At 41.3% G+C, this 19201-nt stretch overlaps 1 protein-coding gene across 5 annotated transcripts in view; it reads right to left on the bottom strand.

Moving 5' to 3' along the window:
- The window catches only part of ZNF277 (zinc finger protein 277), a 108212-nt gene that overhangs the window by 5253 nt on the left and 83758 nt on the right, over nt 1-19201 (bottom strand). For all 5 annotated transcript variants that reach the window (XM_033958362.1, XM_033958358.1, XM_033958360.1 and 2 more), the window contains 4 exons: nt 18679-18746; nt 15813-15909; nt 11972-12014; nt 4809-4983 (listed from right to left, as the gene is read on the bottom strand). In XM_033958362.1, the coding sequence (XP_033814253.1) occupies nt 4809-4983; nt 11972-12014; nt 15813-15909; nt 18679-18746 (383 nt within the window). The remainder of the gene's footprint in view (nt 1-4808; nt 4984-11971; nt 12015-15812; nt 15910-18678; nt 18747-19201) is intronic.

Consider the following 19201-nt stretch of genomic DNA (forward strand, 5'->3'; position numbering starts at 1 on the left):
CTCTCTCTAAGAGATCCAATGTGCCTATCCCAAGCTTTCTTGAATTCAGACACAGTCTCTGTCTCCACCACCTCTTCTGGGAGGCTGTTCTACGCATCTACCACCCTTTCTGTAAAATAGTATTTCCTTACGATTACTCTGGAGCCTATCACCTCTTAACTTCATCCTATGCCCTCTCATTCCAGAGCTTCCTTTCAAATGAGACTCGACTTATGTGCATTTACACCACGTATGTATTTAAACATCTCTTATCATATCTCTCCTCTCCTGCCTTTCCTCCAAAGTATACATATTGAGATCTTTAAGTCTGTCCCCGTACGTCTTATGACAAAGACCACGCACCATTTTAGTAGCCTTCCTCTGGACCGACTCCATCCTTTTTATATCTTTTTGAAGGTGCGGTCTCCAAAACTGTACATAATATTCTAAATGAGGTCTCATCAGAGTCTTACACAGGGTCATCAATACCTCTTTTATCCTACTGTCCATATCTTTTCCAATGCACCCTAGCATCCTTCTAGCTTTCACCATCACCTTTTCAACTTGTTTGGCCCCTTAAGATCATCACATACAATCACACCCAAGTCCTGCTTTTCTGTTGTGGATATAAGTTCTTCACCCCTTAAACTGTACCGTTCCTTCAGGTTTTTGCAGCTTAAATGCATGACCTAGCATTTCTTAGCATTAAATTTTAGCTGCCAAATTTCAGACCATTCTTCAAGCTTCGCCAGGTCTTTCTTCATGTTATTCACACCATCCTGGGTGTCTACTCTATTGCAGATTTTGGTATCATCTACAAAGAGGCAAATCTTACCCAATAGCCTTCAGCAATATCGTTTATAAAAATGTTAAAAAGAACAGGCCCAAGAACAAGCCAGGAATTGACGAATAAGTTTATGAGCTGGCTCTGATGTTTATGCATATAGAATTTGAAACATTAAACAGGATAATTTGAAGGTTATATGAGTTTTGATGGGAAGCCAGTGTCAAGTCTTATAGTAAGGCGAGACAGAGTCAAATTTTTTGAGTTTGAATATTAGTCTGATCGCCATATTTTGTATCATCTGTAGTTTGTTCAGGAGTGTGGAGTTTAGACCCGCATAGAGGGAGTTGCACTAATCCATCTGCGACAGTATAAGCATTTGTGTTAATACAGCAAAGTGGCGCTCTTGAAAAATGGGTCTGGATTAGTCTTAGTCTTCTCATATTGTAGATGGGTTTCTTCCTTAAGTTGGATACTCGAGATTCATATGATAGAGTCAAGAATAACTCTAAGGACCTTGAACACTTATTGATAATCAGTGTGGATCCTGAGGTTAGAATTACAGCAGAAAGAAGCATGTGTACAAGTATGAAACCACAGAACTTTGGTTTTGTCCATGTTTAGTTTGAGTTTGTTGAATGCAGCCCAGGTCTGTATTTTGTCTACTCCATTTGATATTATCAGTGTTGTGTCATTAGTACTTATCCTAGGAATAAAAAATGGACTTTTGTTTTAGGAAATTATCTAAATCTTTTTAAAACCCTGTTAAGCTAACTGCTTTCCCCATATTTTCCAGCGCTGAATTCTAAAGTTTAATTACATGTTGAGTGAAGAAATATTTTCTCTGGTCTCTTTTATATGTACTTAGTATCTTCATCGCATGTCCTCTAGTCCTAGTATTTTTGGAAATTCTACAACAGATTCACATCTATCAGTTCCACTTCACTCAGGCCCCAATGTTCTAAGCTTACCATGCCTTTAATGATCAACACTAAACCAGATCTAACCGGTTTAGTGTTGAAGTATTTCAGCTACCAATGCACAAATTGGCTAATTGCGGTCTTCTTCATGCTCTGTAGCAGCCTCTGATAATCATTTTGAAATGTATTGAAATGAACTCATCACTATTAAAATGAACACTCCGGACAATGCCCAGACATTGCCTGATGATGCACAAAATGAAGTGCTGGCCTTTAATGCTCCAAATTTAATGGCAGGTCTGGAGGTATCGGTAGTATCAATATGCATGTGTTAGAAGCACATCTCATGTGCATGTATCAAAGGTATGTCTCATGCATGTTTGTTAAAAGTTCAAAGACAAAAAAATATGGGGTTAAGGGCACCATGTCCCACTGAAGCAGTGTAGAAAAAAAACCCACTATACATATCTTGTATTTTCACATTTGTATGGCTTGCTTATAGTATTTTCACATTTGTATGGCTTGCTTGTAGGTAGTTCTCTGCCCCCTCCTCCTCTCCCTTCCTTCAAATGTGTCGATCCGATGGACACTTATTGCATATGCCATCTTCTCCAGGCTGAAGAGCCCTGGTTGCTTTAGCCTTTCCTCATAAGGAATTCGTCCTATCCCTTTCATCATTTTTGGCGCCCTTCTCTGTACTTTTTCTAATTCCACTATATCTTTTTTGAGATGCGGAGAACAGAATTGCACACAATATTCAAGGTGCGGCCACACCATGGAGCAATACAAGGGCATTATATCATCATCTTTGCTCTCCATTCCTTTCCTGATAACTCCTAACATTCTATTTGCTTTCTTAGCCGCTGCTACACACGAAGCCGAAGGTTTCAACATATCCTCAATGATGATACCTAGATCCTTTTCATGGGTGGCGACTCCTAGCATGGAACCTTGCATCACATAGCTATAGTTCACATTCCTCTTTTCCACATGCATCACTTTGCATTTGTTCACATTAATCATAATCTGCCATTCTGATGTCCAGCCTTGCAAGTTCCAATTTTTCACAATGTTCTTGTGATCTAACATCTTTGAACAACTTTGGGTCATCAGCAAATTATTGCACTCATTATTCCCATCTCTAGATCATTAATAAATATGTTAAAAAGCAGTGGTCCCAGCACAGACACTTGGGGAACTTCCTATTCACCCTTCTCCATTGAGAATACTGACCATTTAACCCTACTCTCCGATTTCTATTTTTTAACCAGTTTTTAATCCATAATAGGACAATATCTCCTATCCCAGGGGTGCCCAAAAGGTCGACAGGAAGACAGAAAGAAAGAAGGAAAACAAAGAAAGTGGGGACAGGAAGACAGACAGAAAGAAGGGAAACAGAAAGGGGGCATGGAGAGAGAAAGACAGATAGAAAGAAGGGGGGCAGAAAGAAAGAAGGGGGGCAGGGAGGGAGGATGAAAAAGATGGGGGAGGAAATGAGGTCTGGAGGAGAGAAAGCATACAGGAGGCTAAAAGAAGGGAAGAAATATTGGATGCACAGTCAGAAGAAGGAAGTGTAACCAGAGACTCATGAAATCACTAGACAACAAAGGTAGAAAAAATGATTTTATTTTCAATTTAGTGATCAAAATGTGTCTGTTTTGAGAATTTATATCTGCTGTCTATATTTTGCACTATGGCCCCCTTTTACTAAACTGCAATAACGGGTTTTCGTGCAGGGAGCCATGAGCGTCGAGAGCAGTGTGGGGTATTCAGTGCAGCTCCCTGCGCTAAAAACCGCTATTGCGGTTTAGTAAAAAGGGAGGGGGTATATTTGTCTATTTTTGTATAGTTGTTAATGAGGTGACATTACATAAAGTCATCTGCCTTGACCTCTTTGAAAAACCCCTGGAGTATAAATTATAATTAACATTTTCTCTGCGTACAGTGTGCTTTGTGTTTTTTAAAATTTTATTGTTGGTAGATCATTTTGACTTGGTCATTTTAAAAGTAGCTCGCAAGCCCCAAAAGTGTGGGCACCCCTGTCATATCCCATGACTTTCTAATTTACTCAGAAGTCTACTAAGAGATTTAAGTTAATCTGGGGCCCTTTGACATCTTTTCATGGATTCTTTGTAGTTGTATTTTCCTTTGTTCCTGTTGGTATATTGTACACACACCCAGGGGGAGGGAGGGTGGGAGGGGAGTATTTCTTTGTATGGCTCTATTCCCTTATGAAATGTTGGTTGGGTGGGTTTTTTTTTTTATTGTTGTATGGATTTTGATTATAAATGCATACATGATTAATATTATTTGTATAGATACTGTATTGCATTTTTGTTGGTTTTGAAACTCAATAAAGATTTATTAAAAAAAAAAAAAGAAGTCTTTTATAAGTTACTTTGTCAAATGCCTTTTGAAAATACAAATACTACAATATCAACCAGCTTACCTTTATCCAACAGTCTCGTGAGACTATGAGTAACCTCGTGAGGCTGCCACTGAAAGTCTCAGCAGCTACGTTTGTCACTGAAAGAGCATGGAATCACTCCTGTGCCGATAGCACAAGGTAGGCCTGGGATCTTTCCTCTGGATCTGGGAGTGGGGTTGATGGTGTCTGGGGAGGGAGGGGGATTGCTCTCTTTTCTTGTAGAGGGTGTGTTGACGATGGGGGAAAGTCTCCAGGTTTGGAGGGGGGAAGGGAGGGGCTGGACTGATGGCAGCGGCGGCAGAAGCAGAAAAGGAACACTAATGGGAGGGAGGGTGATAGGAATGGTACTTCGAGGACAACTCAAGTATAAACTGAGACCCCCAAAGCAATTCAGATAATTGGACATCCGGATAATTAGCATTTGGATAATCGGCATTCTACTGTACATGTTCTCTGCACAATGCAATTCAAGAATATACTAGACAGCTATAGAAATAAATTCTAGATGTATGACTGCTTGTTTTGAGAGAAAAAAACTTCACATTTTTTACTGCATTTCTCCAATATTGTCAGTAAAGTACAGCAGCACTCTATAAAACAGAAGCTACAAGAGACAGTCTTCTTGAGATCATAATTTCCAAAGTATGCTCACACAAGTTCAAAATTTATCACAGGTGAATGAGCAAGTAATGCTTACTGTGGTTGATTCCATAAAGACCTATCTGGGAGTAAGGCTATGTGCTTGGTTTCTTCCATGTGATTTACTAATGCAGGTTTGGAGTGGAACATCATTTGGCATCCATGACACCGGCCCTGGTGGATTTCCCGCCTGAGAAAGTTAACCAATTTCACTTGTTGATAGAACTTCAATCCTGAGAAGCAGAAACCCAAATGAAGAGAATGCTTAATTTAAGTGTATACGGAAGACATGGATTATCTTGCATAGCAAAACTGTTCATTCATAAAAGGTGTTTCTCTGAAGACAAGCAGTTCATCGGTGGATGTGTGGATTGTGTGATATTCAGTATCACCTATCCCAGAATTTTCAGGAAAGATCTAATAGTCTTTTCAGTGCATGCATGGGAGGTCCTGTGATGCTGTGGTCCTGAGTTTCACTCAGTTCTATTCAGACTGACAATGGTAGGGTCTATATGACTGGTGAACAACTATTTTCTTAGGACACCACCTGCAGGTGGGCAACTTCATTTTCCAACGATAAGCAAATTCACAAACCTACATAGTTAGAATTCCCTAGCTAAAGGTCATCTTCAGCAAAAAAGGGAAAACAAAAATCTTATTGGGTAAAAGCCTTACAAGTTTTAACTTTTTAAGCTTGTTTTATTTCTTGGAATATAACCTGAAACAAACCAGGCCCTAAGGACATACAGCTGTGCTTTATTCATTAGAAAAGCTATACAGAACAACCAGTATAACTGTATAATTCCATTAGAAGATTATACTTGAACAGTAATTTTAGCTTAGTTTCAGTCATATCTTAGAACCTTCCCCTCTACCACATGGAGTCCCCCAAGAACTGATTTTGGTACCCATACCATTTAATATAACTTATGTCCCCTTTAGGTAGCCTAGTCCAAATCTTGGAGTTGATCCCTTTTGTTTTAAGTTGATGATATTCAAAACACTGTTCCCTCTAAGCTGAGCAGGAGTCCTCCACCCACAGTCTCACCAATAGAGGGTGCTGTTTTACTGTCACATTTTTCAATTGTGAGGGACAGGCAAGTTCTGCAGGACTCCAGGGAACATACCTGTCCTTAGCGACTGAAAATATTCCACCCCCTAGTGGTAGCAATGCAGCTGGAGGACACCTGCTCAGCTTAGAGGGAATTAAATCTGCAGGACATCTTACTAATCAATCAAAGGAACATTAAAGGATGGCAGATAAAGACCTGCATGGCCAATCCAATCTGCCCAACAGTCACACTCATTTGAACCAAAAAATGAATGCGATTGTTGGGCAGAATGGATAGACCATACATATTATTTATTTATTCGATTTTTAGCCCGTCCTCCCAAAAGAACCCAGAACGGGTTACAAAGTACATCCACAATAATCCAGACAGAGCAGAGATGACATTTTACATAAATTACAATATAGATGACAGTTTACATAAATTACAATATAGACATAACAATAAAACATATGTACTAAGTAGCATCTGGTGAAATTAAGTGACATAGGTGAGTTGACTGGGTGGCATTTCAGGGTGAATGACTTTAAGGTGCTGGGTTAGTAAAGAGGAAGGTTTTCACGGCCTTCCTGAAGTTCCAGAGTCCATCTAGTGATCTGACAGATGGAGGGATTGTGTGCCAAAGTTTGGGTATGAAATGTGAGTAGGAGCGTTTGCGGGCAGTTTCAGTTTTGAGGGAGCGGCCAGAAGGTATGGTCAGTCGTTTTTCTCCTTGGGACCTCAGTGGTCGTTTTGGGAAGTAGATTTGTAGTTTAGTTTTCATGTAGTACGGAATCGTTTCATGGAAGGTTTTGAAACCGAGGAGCAGGGCCTTGAAGGTGCAGCGTTTTTGAATGGGCAGCCAGTGCATGGAAGCTAATGCAGGGGTAACATGGTCTTGGATGCCTAGGTTTTTCAGAAGGCGGATTGCAGCGTTTTGCACCCTTTGGAGGCGGGAGAGAGTTTTGGTAGGCAGTACCACTAATAGAGCGTTACAATAGTCTACGCGGGATAGAACAAAAGCGTAGAGTATTTGGGCAAATTCAGATTCTGAGAAGTAGGCACGTATGGTTTTTAGCTGGCGGAGGTAGTAGAAGGAGGATGATACTAGTTTGGATACGTGATCTGTCATTGATAAATTAGAGTCAAGAGTTACTCCTAGGCTGCGGACGTTATCTTTGGGTGTAAGGGTGTTTGTGGCCCAGGAAAAGGACGGACGGGGGTATACGCATAAATCTTTGTGGATCCAGAGAAGTTCTGTCTTGGATTCATTTAACTGTAATTTGTTTATGGTCATCCAAGACTTTATTTCAGTTAAGCAAGACTGGAGATATTTGATTTGTGTGTCTCGGTGACAGCCTAGGGGAAGATAGAGTTGTAGGTCGTCAGCGAAGGAGTGGATTCTGATGCGGTGTTTACCCGCTATGTCCAGTACTGGTTTGACATAGAGGTTGAAGAGGAGAGGTGAAAGTAAAGCTCCCTGAGGCACTCCATAGTGGAGTGGTTTGGGTTCAGATAAGGATTTTCCTAGTAGGACTCTCTGCGATCTGTTGTTCAGGAATGAAGAGAACCATTGAAGTGCATTGTCACGGATTCCAATGGACTTTAGCCTGGACAAGAGGAGAGAGTGGTCTATGGTGTCGAAGGTGGCACTGAGGTCTAATAGTACCAGCAATGCATCATTTCCATCATCTAGGATTTTTCAGCAGTCATCTAGGATGTCCAAAAGCACAGTTTCTGTGCTGTGGTGTTTCCTGAAGCCCGATTGGAAGTTGGAGAGGGTGGCGTTTGTCTCCATGAAGTCTGCAATTGCGTGAGTACAGTCTTTTCCAATATTTTTGAGATGAATGGGAGGTTTGAGACAGGTCTGAAGCTGCTTGGGTTGTCTGGGTCCATGGTTGTTTTTTTCAGGAGTGGTTTTACTATGGCTGATTTCCAGCTCCGTGGAACTACACCTGTCATAAGGGACTCATTTATTAGGGGTAGGATGGATTCCAGGAATACCTCATTTGTGTTCAGCAGTGTAGTGGAGGGACATGGGTCCAGGATCGAGGTTGCGGGGCGTACGGAGTTGATTATTGTTTTGAGGTCATTGTGGGAGATCGGTTTGAAACTGTTCAAGGTTTCCATCTTAGGTAGATTGTCATCTTGGGCAGTCTCTGGGATGTATGGGAGTGCTTTGGCCTCAGAGTACAGATTTGCGCTTATCTTTGATATTTTGTCATGGAAGAAGGTGGAGAGGGATTCGCAGTCTAGGTTCGTTTGCAGGGAATGCATTGGACCTTGGGATAAGGAGAATAGGTTTTTCATTAATGAGAAGATGGCCCTCAATCTGCTTGAGTACTTTGATAGTAGAGCAGTGAAATGAGCTTTCTTTGCTTCATGTGTGGCTAGTTTGTAGTTTTGCAGCAAGTTTTTCCAGGAGGATTTGTCCTGGTCACTGAGAGTTTTGCGCCAAGTATTTTCTGCTTTTCTAACTCTCCTTTTTTATACTCTCAGGTCTTCTGTAAACCAGGGTGAAGAGAATGGTTGTGAGTTAGGTTTAATCACCTTGACTTTTGCTAGGTTCTCATAGAGTGCTTTAATGCCTGAGTGCCAGGTCAGTGCCTTCTCTTCTAGGGAGTTAGTGCCTAGTTGTAGTTTGGAGATGCCATGGGAAAATATGGTTGGGTTTACTGATTTTGGGTCGAACGTAATTGTTTCCTGGGAATTTGTTCGGTCTGCTGCCTCTTTAACTCTGGTGTGCAGGCTGAACGTGATTATATGGGGACCACGATGTTTGTCAGCGAGGATGTTATCTGGTCAATTTGTGGGCCGTCTGGGAGAAAGATTAGGTCCAGTGTGTTTCCAGAGGAATGAGTTGGAGAGGTGACTTGTTGAGTGAGTCCCAGATCTGACAGTGTTTTGATGAAATCTCGTGGGGCGCCTGTGACTTCTGGGTAGTCCGCGAAGTTGAGATCGCCTAGGACTACGATTTGTTTATGGATTACGGATAGGTTGCTTATAATGGATAGCAGTTCATCGAGCGCAGACATAGGAGAAGAGGGTGCTCTGTAGACTAGTATGATTGTAATTTTTTTGTCGTGGCCTATTGAGAAAACGAGGCATTCTAGGTCTGGTAGTGTTATAGAGTGTATTTGGCGTGGGTTTAACTTGGATTTGGCGATCGCTGCCACCCCTCCCCCTCTCTTGTTGGGACGGGAGCATGCCAGTGCTTGGTAGCCTTGAGGGCATAACGCACCCAAGGTGGCTCCATTATTGTCTTTGAGCCATGTTTCCGTCACTAGTAGGAGGTCCCAGTTGTACTCTGTAATGGCATCTGTGAGAACGAGGTTTTTGTCGTTTACGGATCTGGCATTCACTAGGGCTGCTGCGACATTGTGTGCAATGGGGGCATATGTGTCAGTTTTGATCTTTATGAGGTTGTGGGTATTGATTTTCTTGGGCTTTGCGCGGTAGCAGCTTCTTAGGTCTCCATATTGACCCTGGCCAGTGATGGTGGGTATGTGGTATGCCATCACGGGGAGTATGAGTGTGATGGCTAGAAGGGGGCACGGTGTATTGACTTGGTTGTGTGTTGAAGAAGAAGTTGACTGCATGCTACAATAGGAGCCCCTAAGGGCGGAAGAGAAATGAGCTGTGAGCTCTGGGAAGAAGGGGTGGGGAACGGTGGCTGCTTTCCTTGCAGCGGCTTGAGGCAAATAGTCTCCTCTTCCGGCTGGCTGTGGGGAGGAGGTAGATCAAAACTCGGGTCAATGAGCAGGGAACGGTGTCTGGATGCCAGAACAGATGAAAACCTCCAACAAAGCAGTCAATTCAGACTTCAGACTAGTCAACAGCCCCAGATCGTATCGCACAAACTGCCTCTCAGATTTCTTCTTCTCCACACAGCTAACAGCTGATCCAGAGCGTATCAGCAGCACAAACACCACAGAAGTCTTTGGATTTTATCCTGGCAGTCAGCGGCCACACTTTCTCACAGTGGAGCAGGCAGGCAGTCTCGACGGAAGCAAGGCAGGGCAGTAGCAGTTACAAGATGGCTCCTTGCAGCGTTCAGTTGAAGCAATTTCAGAGCTCCCGGCAAGGGACTAGGGGGCGGAGCAAGCTCACACGCCCAGCCCAGCAGTGAGAGGGTAATCAGGAGAGGTAAAGGTGTCAATGAAAAACTCACTTACTGACTCCAAAGTGGGTTGGGTTCAGCTGTTCAGTATAAGGATTCTGAGCCGAGCATCACGCGACCCCGACTCTATTTAAATTAAATGCCGAGTCCTCCGCATTTAATGGGTAGCTCCCACACTACCTCTTCACTGGCAGACTCTAAAGTGAGTAGGTTCAGCTGTACAGTTTGAGGAGTCTGTTTAAATTTAAATGCCGGTACCCCCACTGGTCAGAAATAGGGCGGAGCATAGCCAACTACTTCATAAAATTAACTCACAGTCCAACAGTCGCTATCAGCATTAAGTCTCTTCTGAATCATCTGATATCAGCAGGCTGCTTCTTCAAAGTAATTCACAGTCCAACTGCCACTGTCAGCACTAGGCCTCTTCTGATCTGTCCTTACTAATCAATTTAACAAGCAAAGACAGATCTTCAGGTGATCACTGGAAATATTCACTCCGAGTTCTCATTCATAGAGCTAGGCACTAGAAGAAATACCACCGAAGATGTAATGGGCTGTCTTAAAAATAACTTTTTTATGATAGTCTTACACAGAGCTTAAGCTGATGCTGCTTCTTCCAGAGTTCTAGAACGTATCACAATGACTATCATCTAACAACTTAAACTTAATCCAGAGATGGCATATAAGTTCTCAAGTTGGTAAATTCTGCTGCTCTCTGTATAGCAGATAACCAAATTCTTGGTGCAAAACAGTATTAAAATTCTAGGCATCATCATAGATGATGAATTGAGTTTTCAAGCATATATTTCAAAATTGACTAATCAATCACAATTCTCTTATACACCTTATTGATTAACTGTTTCAATTATTGTAATGTTCTCTTTGATTAACCGTTTCGATTATTGTAATGTTCTCTTTGAAATATTGGTGAAAACCAATATTGAATGTCTCCATATAATCCAAATGCAGCCATCAAATTTCTTCCGAAGGAAGAACACTGACTGCCTATATCATCTCGTATTTCATTTAAGATTCTAATTTTAGTACATAAGATATATTATTCAGAACTGTCATTATTTTTGCAGTGTTTTGTAAATTCCTCATACATGTCTGGTCTCTTAGATATGCTTAACAGAAATTATTAATGATTTTTTCTTTTAGACACATCTGTCTGGGTACTAAGAAATTCCATTTTTAGTGAAACAGAACCTAACTCTTTGGAACAGCTTGCCTATATATTGGAAATATCCCTGCCAAAGTTTAAGACAAAGCTAACATATGTTTTTTTTTACTAGATCATTTGATACAGTAATACTTACTGTGAATGCATTATTGTAGCCCATCTTGCTAAAGGGGGGCTATAACTAAATAAACTATAGAGTATTAATTATATGCAAAGATTATTTTGGAACAATATTTGGTGGTATGGCACAAATAATAGGCTGGATCTGAGACTTAAGTAGCATGTGTTTTTCTAGATCTTCTCAACTTCTCTTTTAAAATGATGTAACCATGTTTTCTTCTCTTTGATTAATGAGATTTATTCTCCTGTAAATCATATTTTAATTGTGTAAACCATTCAGATGTATCACGTGATGGATGGTATATCAAGCACTGAATAAAATGAAACTTGAATAACTGTCTAGCACCAAGTACAGTAATATAATCATCTTTTACAATTTGATGAGCCTGTATCTTTAGTGCATTACTGAAAGCCCACAAAATTAACAAATAATAGCAACTGTTTGCGATAACATTTTCTTTCACTTGTATACCAGGTGAAGGTATCAAGTCTGAATCTAAGGGCAAAGGAAGAATAGGCAGAGAACCAACAGAGCAATTCAAGCTGGCATCCGACTCTCAGGATGCCCTTATTAGTTCTGCGAAATAATGGCCCATCTGCCTTTTGCAATGAAGCAGAGGAATGCCACAAAGGCCTTTTCAGTCAGACAAAAGGAAAATATAACATCTGAAGATCAATTATGACTTTTTTTTTTTCAGTGCTCTCACCCCATGTGCTATAGACTAAGCTAGCACACTAAAAGTACTCACCAAGGGCTGCCTTTGTTTTGTTAAGGTCAAATCCATGTGCATCCTAGAAAATGAGAAGTCGGTTATTACTGCATTGAGTCCTTCATGCGGGAATAAGCCTGGAAAGCTTTTACAAAATACTGAGCCATGAGCTGAAGTAAACAATACTTTATATTCTTCCTTTTATCGCTGTTCTGCATTCTCTAACAATTTAACATCAATTAAAATGAGTATTTCATAAAAGGAAGTTTATGAATTTTAAAGCAGCAAATGCTAGCAAAAGAAATGCCTAGATAATACAAACAAAGTATCTAATTATCTATTTATTATGGAAGGGTTTCTACTGAATTTAATGCTTGGTTAGGGTGCTGGACTAGCAGAACTGGAAACCAAAGTCCAACATTTTATTCTGAGAACAGGTACAGCACAGGCAACAGCAGTCTGCACATTCTCATAAGGCCCTGCCAGCTTGCTTCAGCCTTACTACAGAATGAGAGGGTTAATCTCTATCAGACATCAGGTGCCCCAGCAAGAGGCAGGAAGTTCTTCAAGTGGCACCAGCATGTCCTGTGGGCTGCGTGCTGGTGCCAGATGGGGAGTAAGTTTGAAGTTGTTCGGGCGGGGGCTGCCGGTTCGAGCAGAGGGGCCTTTGTGAGCAGGGGAGGAGCGATGCCGTTCTTAGGGGGTGGAGCAGCGCTGCTGGCCTCGGGGGGTGGGGGGTGGGAACGTATCAAGTGAATGTCCTTTAGTTCCTATGGGGAAACTCGCTTTGATATATGAGTATTTTGGTTTACGAGCATGCTTCTGGAACGAATTATGCTTGTAAACCAAGGTTTCACTGCATTTCAATCCTGACCAGGTCAGGTAAATTAATTTTCCCCTTCTCTACTTCTTCTGCTTTCCTATTGTTGTTTTCCTTGCTATTTTATTAGTTATGTTGCAAATGGCTTTGATTTCCATAACTGAAAGGCAATTTCATTTACCAGTCAGCAAACAAATATAACTGCTTATCCATATATAATTGAAAAGTTATATGGATTATATTGGATAATGCTGGGCCTTTTAAAATCACTACATGGTCACATATTATTGGTATAATTAGGGGCCAGATTACAGAAGGGGCGAAAGTAGTTAAATATAAAACCTAAACTAAATGGATAGTGCCGATGCAGCAATTATGCAATGGCCCTTATATTATTTTCCTGCCTTGAATGCCTAGAAGCACGTCATATAGAAGTGCTGTTGTTTTTATATTCATTCACAAATAATCTACCTTCCTCAGGAGTCCAAAATTGGTTCAATAAGTCACAACAGAGGCCGTATGGGTCCTTTTTCCTCTAGTCCCTTTTATTTGGTTTGAAATTGATTCATCTGGATACTCTTATATTGTTACAATAAACTTTTTATGTTTCTCCCACTGTGTGGTATGACCTTATATTAGGAGCACCTACCTATTCATGATTTACATGTGTAAATATTGACATTTGAATGTATACCTTTATTAAATATAGAAACTAATTTTAGAATGAGCTATGGAAATATGGCAAAGGGGCATGGTTTGGGCAAGACTAGGGTAGAACTAAAAAAATACAGTGTTCCCCCGGTCGTTCGCGGTCAGCGGTCCTGGTCATTCGTGGTATTTTCTGACTGTGAACCGCCGACAAGGAGAGGGCAGCGGGAGAAGCAGGAGAGAGCAGCTGGAGTGCTGTGAATGCAGGAAATCACTCGTGGTACGCTCCGACCGCCTCTTCCTGCACTTCGGGCCTTATCCAATCAGGAGCTGCTTTGACACGCAGCTCCTGATTGGATAAGGCCCGACTTAGTGGAGGAAGAGGCGGTCAGAGCGTACCGCGAGTGATTTCCTGCACTCGTGGCGCTCCGGCTGCTCTCCTGCTGCCCTCTCCCGCTGCCCTCTTCAGGCTCCCCCATGAAAAAAACATATTCGCGGTTTTTCGAGATTCGCAGGGGTTCCTGGAACGGAATCCCCGCAAATATCGAGGGAAATACTGTACACATGCATTTTCAATTCAGAAGGGGAAAGCACATAAGAAATAAGCATCAGAATTTACAGTTGCTCCTGGGTATTGTGATATAGAGGTTGAGTACATGCAGCAGGAAAAAGGGATGAGTGGAATAATTCCCCCAGTTATGCCCATTCTAAGGAATCAATTTTGAATAAAAACACTAAGAATCCCTTAGTAAAATACTAGCACCAGTCCTGCAGCAATATTGTAGATCAGTGTTTCTCAAGTCATTCCTGGACTACCCCTTTGCCAGTCAGGTTTTCAGGATATCCACAATGAACACGAATGGAAAAAGATTTGTATACAATGGTGTCGATGTTTACAAACCAATCTCATGCCTATTTATTGTGGATATCCTGAAAACCAAATTGGCAAGGGGGTACTCCAGGATTGACTTGAGAAACACTGATCTACAATATTGCTGCAGGATTGGTACTAGTATTTTACTAAGGGATTCTTTTACTAAGCTGCAGTACTGTAGCAAAAAAAAAAAAAAAAAAATGGTTTACTGCCGGACGCGCTGAGATATCCTATACAGAGGTACCTTGGTTTAAGAGCATAATTCGTTCCAGAAGCATGCTCTTAAACCAAAACACTCGTATATCAAAGCAACTTTCCCCATAGAAGATAATGGAAACTTAATTCGTTCCACATCCCCAAAAACTTAATTACCATTAGGGACTCCTCCACCGCTGCCTCTGCCACAGACCCATCCACGCGGCTCCTCCAGTTCTCCTCCTCTGCTGCTGTTGGCTGCCTTTCACTGCGGGTGGTGCTGGCTAAGCAAACGCCGCCGCCGCCACCCCAGCAACAGAGCCCAACTGGACACTGTTGGCTCTGCCGCTCCCGGACGCTGTCCCCCCTCCCCCCGGATGCCACTACCCCCTCTGCTGGGACTCTCAAATGCTGGCTCACTCCTGCCAGACGCACCCCGACTCCCATGCTCCACCCGAGGCCACCGGCGCTGCTATCGCCTCTTCCTCCCCCTCCCCGACTGGCCCTGTCCTTACCCCTGCACCGCTGGTGATAAAAGTGCCTGCCGCCGGTCTGCTGCTGAGCCTTGAGCATCTGCGCATGCTCAAGGCCTTCTGGATCTCACCCTCTCCGAGATTCTCATGAGAATCTCAAAGAGGGTGAGATCCAGAAGGCCTTGAGCATGCGCAGATGCTCAAGGCTCAGCAGCAGACCGGCGGCAGGCACTTTTATCACCAGCGGTGCAGGGGTAAGGACAGGGCCAATCGGGGAGGGGGGGGAAGAGTGATAGAAGGGCCGGTGGCCTCGGGGAGAGCAATACTGTTGGTTCCCGCGGTCGGGTCAGATCGGGTCGGGTGGGGGCTCGCATATCGAGTCAATGCTCGGTTTACGAGTCAAAAGTTTGCTGAGTGTTTTGCTCGTCTTGCAAAACACTCGCAAACCGGGTTACTCGTAAACCGAGGTTTGACTGTAGTAATTTTGCTATGTTCATGCACTACACACGGTGGGTCTGGGGGTAGAGAACATGCATGCTCTGCATTAGTTAGCACAGCAAGACTGCCACACGCTAACTGTTTAGCATATTTGCCCTTACTGACTTCACAATGGGTGATGGTAGAGGTTCATGCGATAATGGGAAAATCAGCATGTGGCCATTAATGCTAGAAATAGAAAATTGGCCATTTTATCTCTGCTCAAAAATGGCTTTAGTGTGCAAGAATGACCTGCGTAAGGACGTGCTAGGGTCACATTTTACTGAAGTTTGGCAAAAGGGCCCTTCAGTCACAAATGAGCCTTTTTGTACTAAAGTAGTACATTTTGGTTTCTCCATCACTCCAGAAAGCATGCTTCTTTCAAGGTCTGACCTTCATGTGATCCAATAATTTTTCAGTTGTGTCTGCTTGCTTGTCACAAAACAGACACACAGCACAGATAGGGTGTTCTTCCCAATCGGACCAATCACTAAAAATATAAAAGAAAACAAAGGTTCATCAGGCTGAATTTATCCTGCTAAGCATCTGGAAGTTGAAAGCTTTAATTATGCAAGGAACCTTGGGTGAAAATATAAAGACAGCTGGCGTTTCCAAGGTTTAGAAGGAAATCAAACCCTACCATGAATGGTTAAAAAAAAAAAAAAAAAAAGTTTGCACCACTTTTACCTTTAGTTTTGTAAAGCTGAAAATTTTGCTCCCGTATCATAGGCCTCCATTCTAAGCCACAGGGTGTGTCCATAAAAAAAAAAATCCCATAAAACTGTGTACAGCAGTAAATCTCTAGTGAACAAAGCCAAGCAGCACCCAAACCAATAATTAGAATTTAATGAGCGAGAACAAAACTGATGTGATACAAATCATTTCCAATATTCAGCAACTTCCATGGTTCTAAAAAGGCTTTGCTGCATAGTATATCTGTGGATGACAGACTTTAACCTATGGCTGTTGTCTATTATACCCTGCACTGTACAATTGTGAAATTAGAAATGAGTGCTTTAAGACTTCAATATATTGGAGAAAGTACAATTTGTTGTAAGGCCACAGGGTGGCATTAATCAGTTTTACAATAGGTATTCAAGAAGGGAGAAATGCTTTTCTCTTATACCTATTCTTTGTATTATGTATTAAAATTTTATGACTGTGTCAAAGTATTGGATCATATACAGTAATTTGCTGTGCACACTGGAATACAAACTTCCATAATGCTTCTTGCAAAAAATTTCCAGAATTTGATAATCTCATCCTGGGGAAACTAAGAACTGAGTTCTTGCTTTCTTGGCTTTTGGTCCTATCTTTTAGCTGCTTGGACATGATACTCTATGTCTATCTTCTTTCCAAATGGAAATAAGGTATGTAGAGTTTCCTATATCCTGAAAGAAAGGATGGATAGGCACTGGCTACCAGTTAAACACTGTGTTCAAAGCACTTGTTATGGCCTACAAGAGATTCCACTCCTTGAATCACAGCTCTAATTTATTATATGTTATACAAAATTTTTTCAGATTTGATTTTCTAGTCCTCCAAATTGGTAGGAGGAGCCAGTAATGGTGTCCCCTCCTGAGGAAGAGTCTACAAAACTCGAGTCGGGGGGGTCATCCATTCTACTGTGGCTAAAGTTTTAATTCAATGCACGTTTGAGCACTGTACTTTAAATCCAGACTATAGTTAACAGAGAACAGTTGTTATCAACCTCTCGCCGTTCCAGATAAGTTCAACAGCTACTTGTATTTTATTACTTATTTTATTTTGAATGGTATCTGGCGAGTGGTGATGGGACCGTAAAGAGCGATGATGGTCCCACATGAACCATAGTCTTATGTTATCACAATACAAGTTGGTTATGGGTCTGAGCACTTTACAAATAATTTTGTATAACATATAATAAATTAGAGCTGTGATTCAAGGCGTGGTATCTACAGTTTCATCACAGAATTATATAAATATTTCCCTAGTTATTGTTAGTATTTAGTACTACAAGAGATTCCACTTCATCACCCCTGCCTACATCACATTCAAACTCCCTCAATATACTCCCGCCCGCCCACTCTGCTTTGAAGCAGAGAAACGACTATAAATCCCTGCAGAAAGATCCCTCTAAATCAGTGGTCTCAAACTCGAACCCTTTGCAGGGCCACATTTTGGATTTGTCGGTACTTGGAGGGCCTCAGAAAAAAAGACTTAATGTCTTATTAAAGAAATGACAATTTTGCATGAGGTAAAACTCTTTATAGTTTATAAATCTTTCCTTTTGGCTAAGTCTTAATAATAATATTAAACTTATTATGAGAGAGAATTATAATGACAAAACAAGGGTGATACTGAAAATACTGCTTTGATTAGTCACCCATCAGCAATCTATAAATCTTTGTATATATAAAAAATGAACACACAAAATATGATATGTGCTTAATAGTGAACGCTCAGACCCACAACTATATCCCAGTGAAATATCACAGAGAAGCTGTGTAAAGAGACCATCATATTTTGTGTGTTCATTTTTTATATATACAAAGATTTATAGATTGCTGATGGGTGACTAATCAAAGCATTAATAATAATATTGTAATTTATAGCTAAAGAGACATATGATCAAGAAACTGTTTTATTTTACATCTATGATTATGATAAACATACTGAAGGCCTCAAAATAGTACCTGGCGGGCCACATGTGGTCCCCGGGCCGCGAGTTTGAGACCACTGCTCTAAATGGAAGTAGCTCGTAAACGCTTATACAGCCACTTAATCCCCTGTCTTTGGAATCAATTGCCTGTCCAGATAAGATCACAAGACTCGCTAATGACCTTCGGAAAATGCTGAAGACCCATTGCTTCAATTGAACAATGCTAATGGACAACCTCCTCCTAGCTCCTCTTCCTTATCTCTTTCTCTCCTCCCACTCTGTTCCCTGCTCCCCTTCCTTTAACTCCTTGCTCCCCTCCTGCTCCCCCAATCTCTCCCCTCCTCTTCCCTTCTTCCCCTTGTCTCTCTACGTCTTCTCACCTGTCTCTTCTTCGAATGCCTATAATTTTATTGTCCTGTAACTTTATTGCAAATGCCAATTGTAACCCGTTCTGAGCTCCCAGGAGAACGGGATATCAATCTATCCATACAAATTAAATAATTAAAGGTGTTTTCACCTTATTCTCTACTTTAGCCATCTTTTGGATAAAAATAGGAAAGATCAACACCCTAAACTGAAAATAGCAGCAATTTTGCCAGAATATATAGCAGGTCTTACTCCTCCTGATGATCGATGAGTTCCCGGTCATCTTCAGACTGCACTTCTTCCCAAGACTTTCCAAGCTCCTAGTTTAAAAACAAAACAAAAACAAACCTAGGAATGCATGAAGACCTTTATCAATACATATATAAAAGATTTCATAAAACAGTTTAAAGCAATTATGTACCACTTGTTATATTAAGATTTGGATGGCCTTAAAGAAAAGCATTAATTGAAAAAGAACAGCTACCTGGAAAGTGCAGATCACTTTGAGTCAGTGGCTGTATATGATGTAAAATTGATTTGTCTGTATATTTAGTGAATGATACTAAAATCTGCAGTAAGATACCTTGAAAAAGGTGGGTAACATGAAAAAGGATTTGACAATAGTCTAGAACAGATAGCAAAACCAAATACTAACACATGCAAAGTCATGCATTTATATTGCAAAAATCCAAGAAAGCAGTATAGCATAGGGCCTAGGCAGTGCTTTACTAACGCAGTAAGTAAATGTAACTAATTACTATACTGTTACTTTTAC

This window comes from Geotrypetes seraphini, chromosome 9 (assembly GCF_902459505.1).
Source record: "Geotrypetes seraphini chromosome 9, aGeoSer1.1, whole genome shotgun sequence".
Classification (NCBI taxonomy): Eukaryota; Metazoa; Chordata; class Amphibia; order Gymnophiona; family Dermophiidae; genus Geotrypetes; species Geotrypetes seraphini.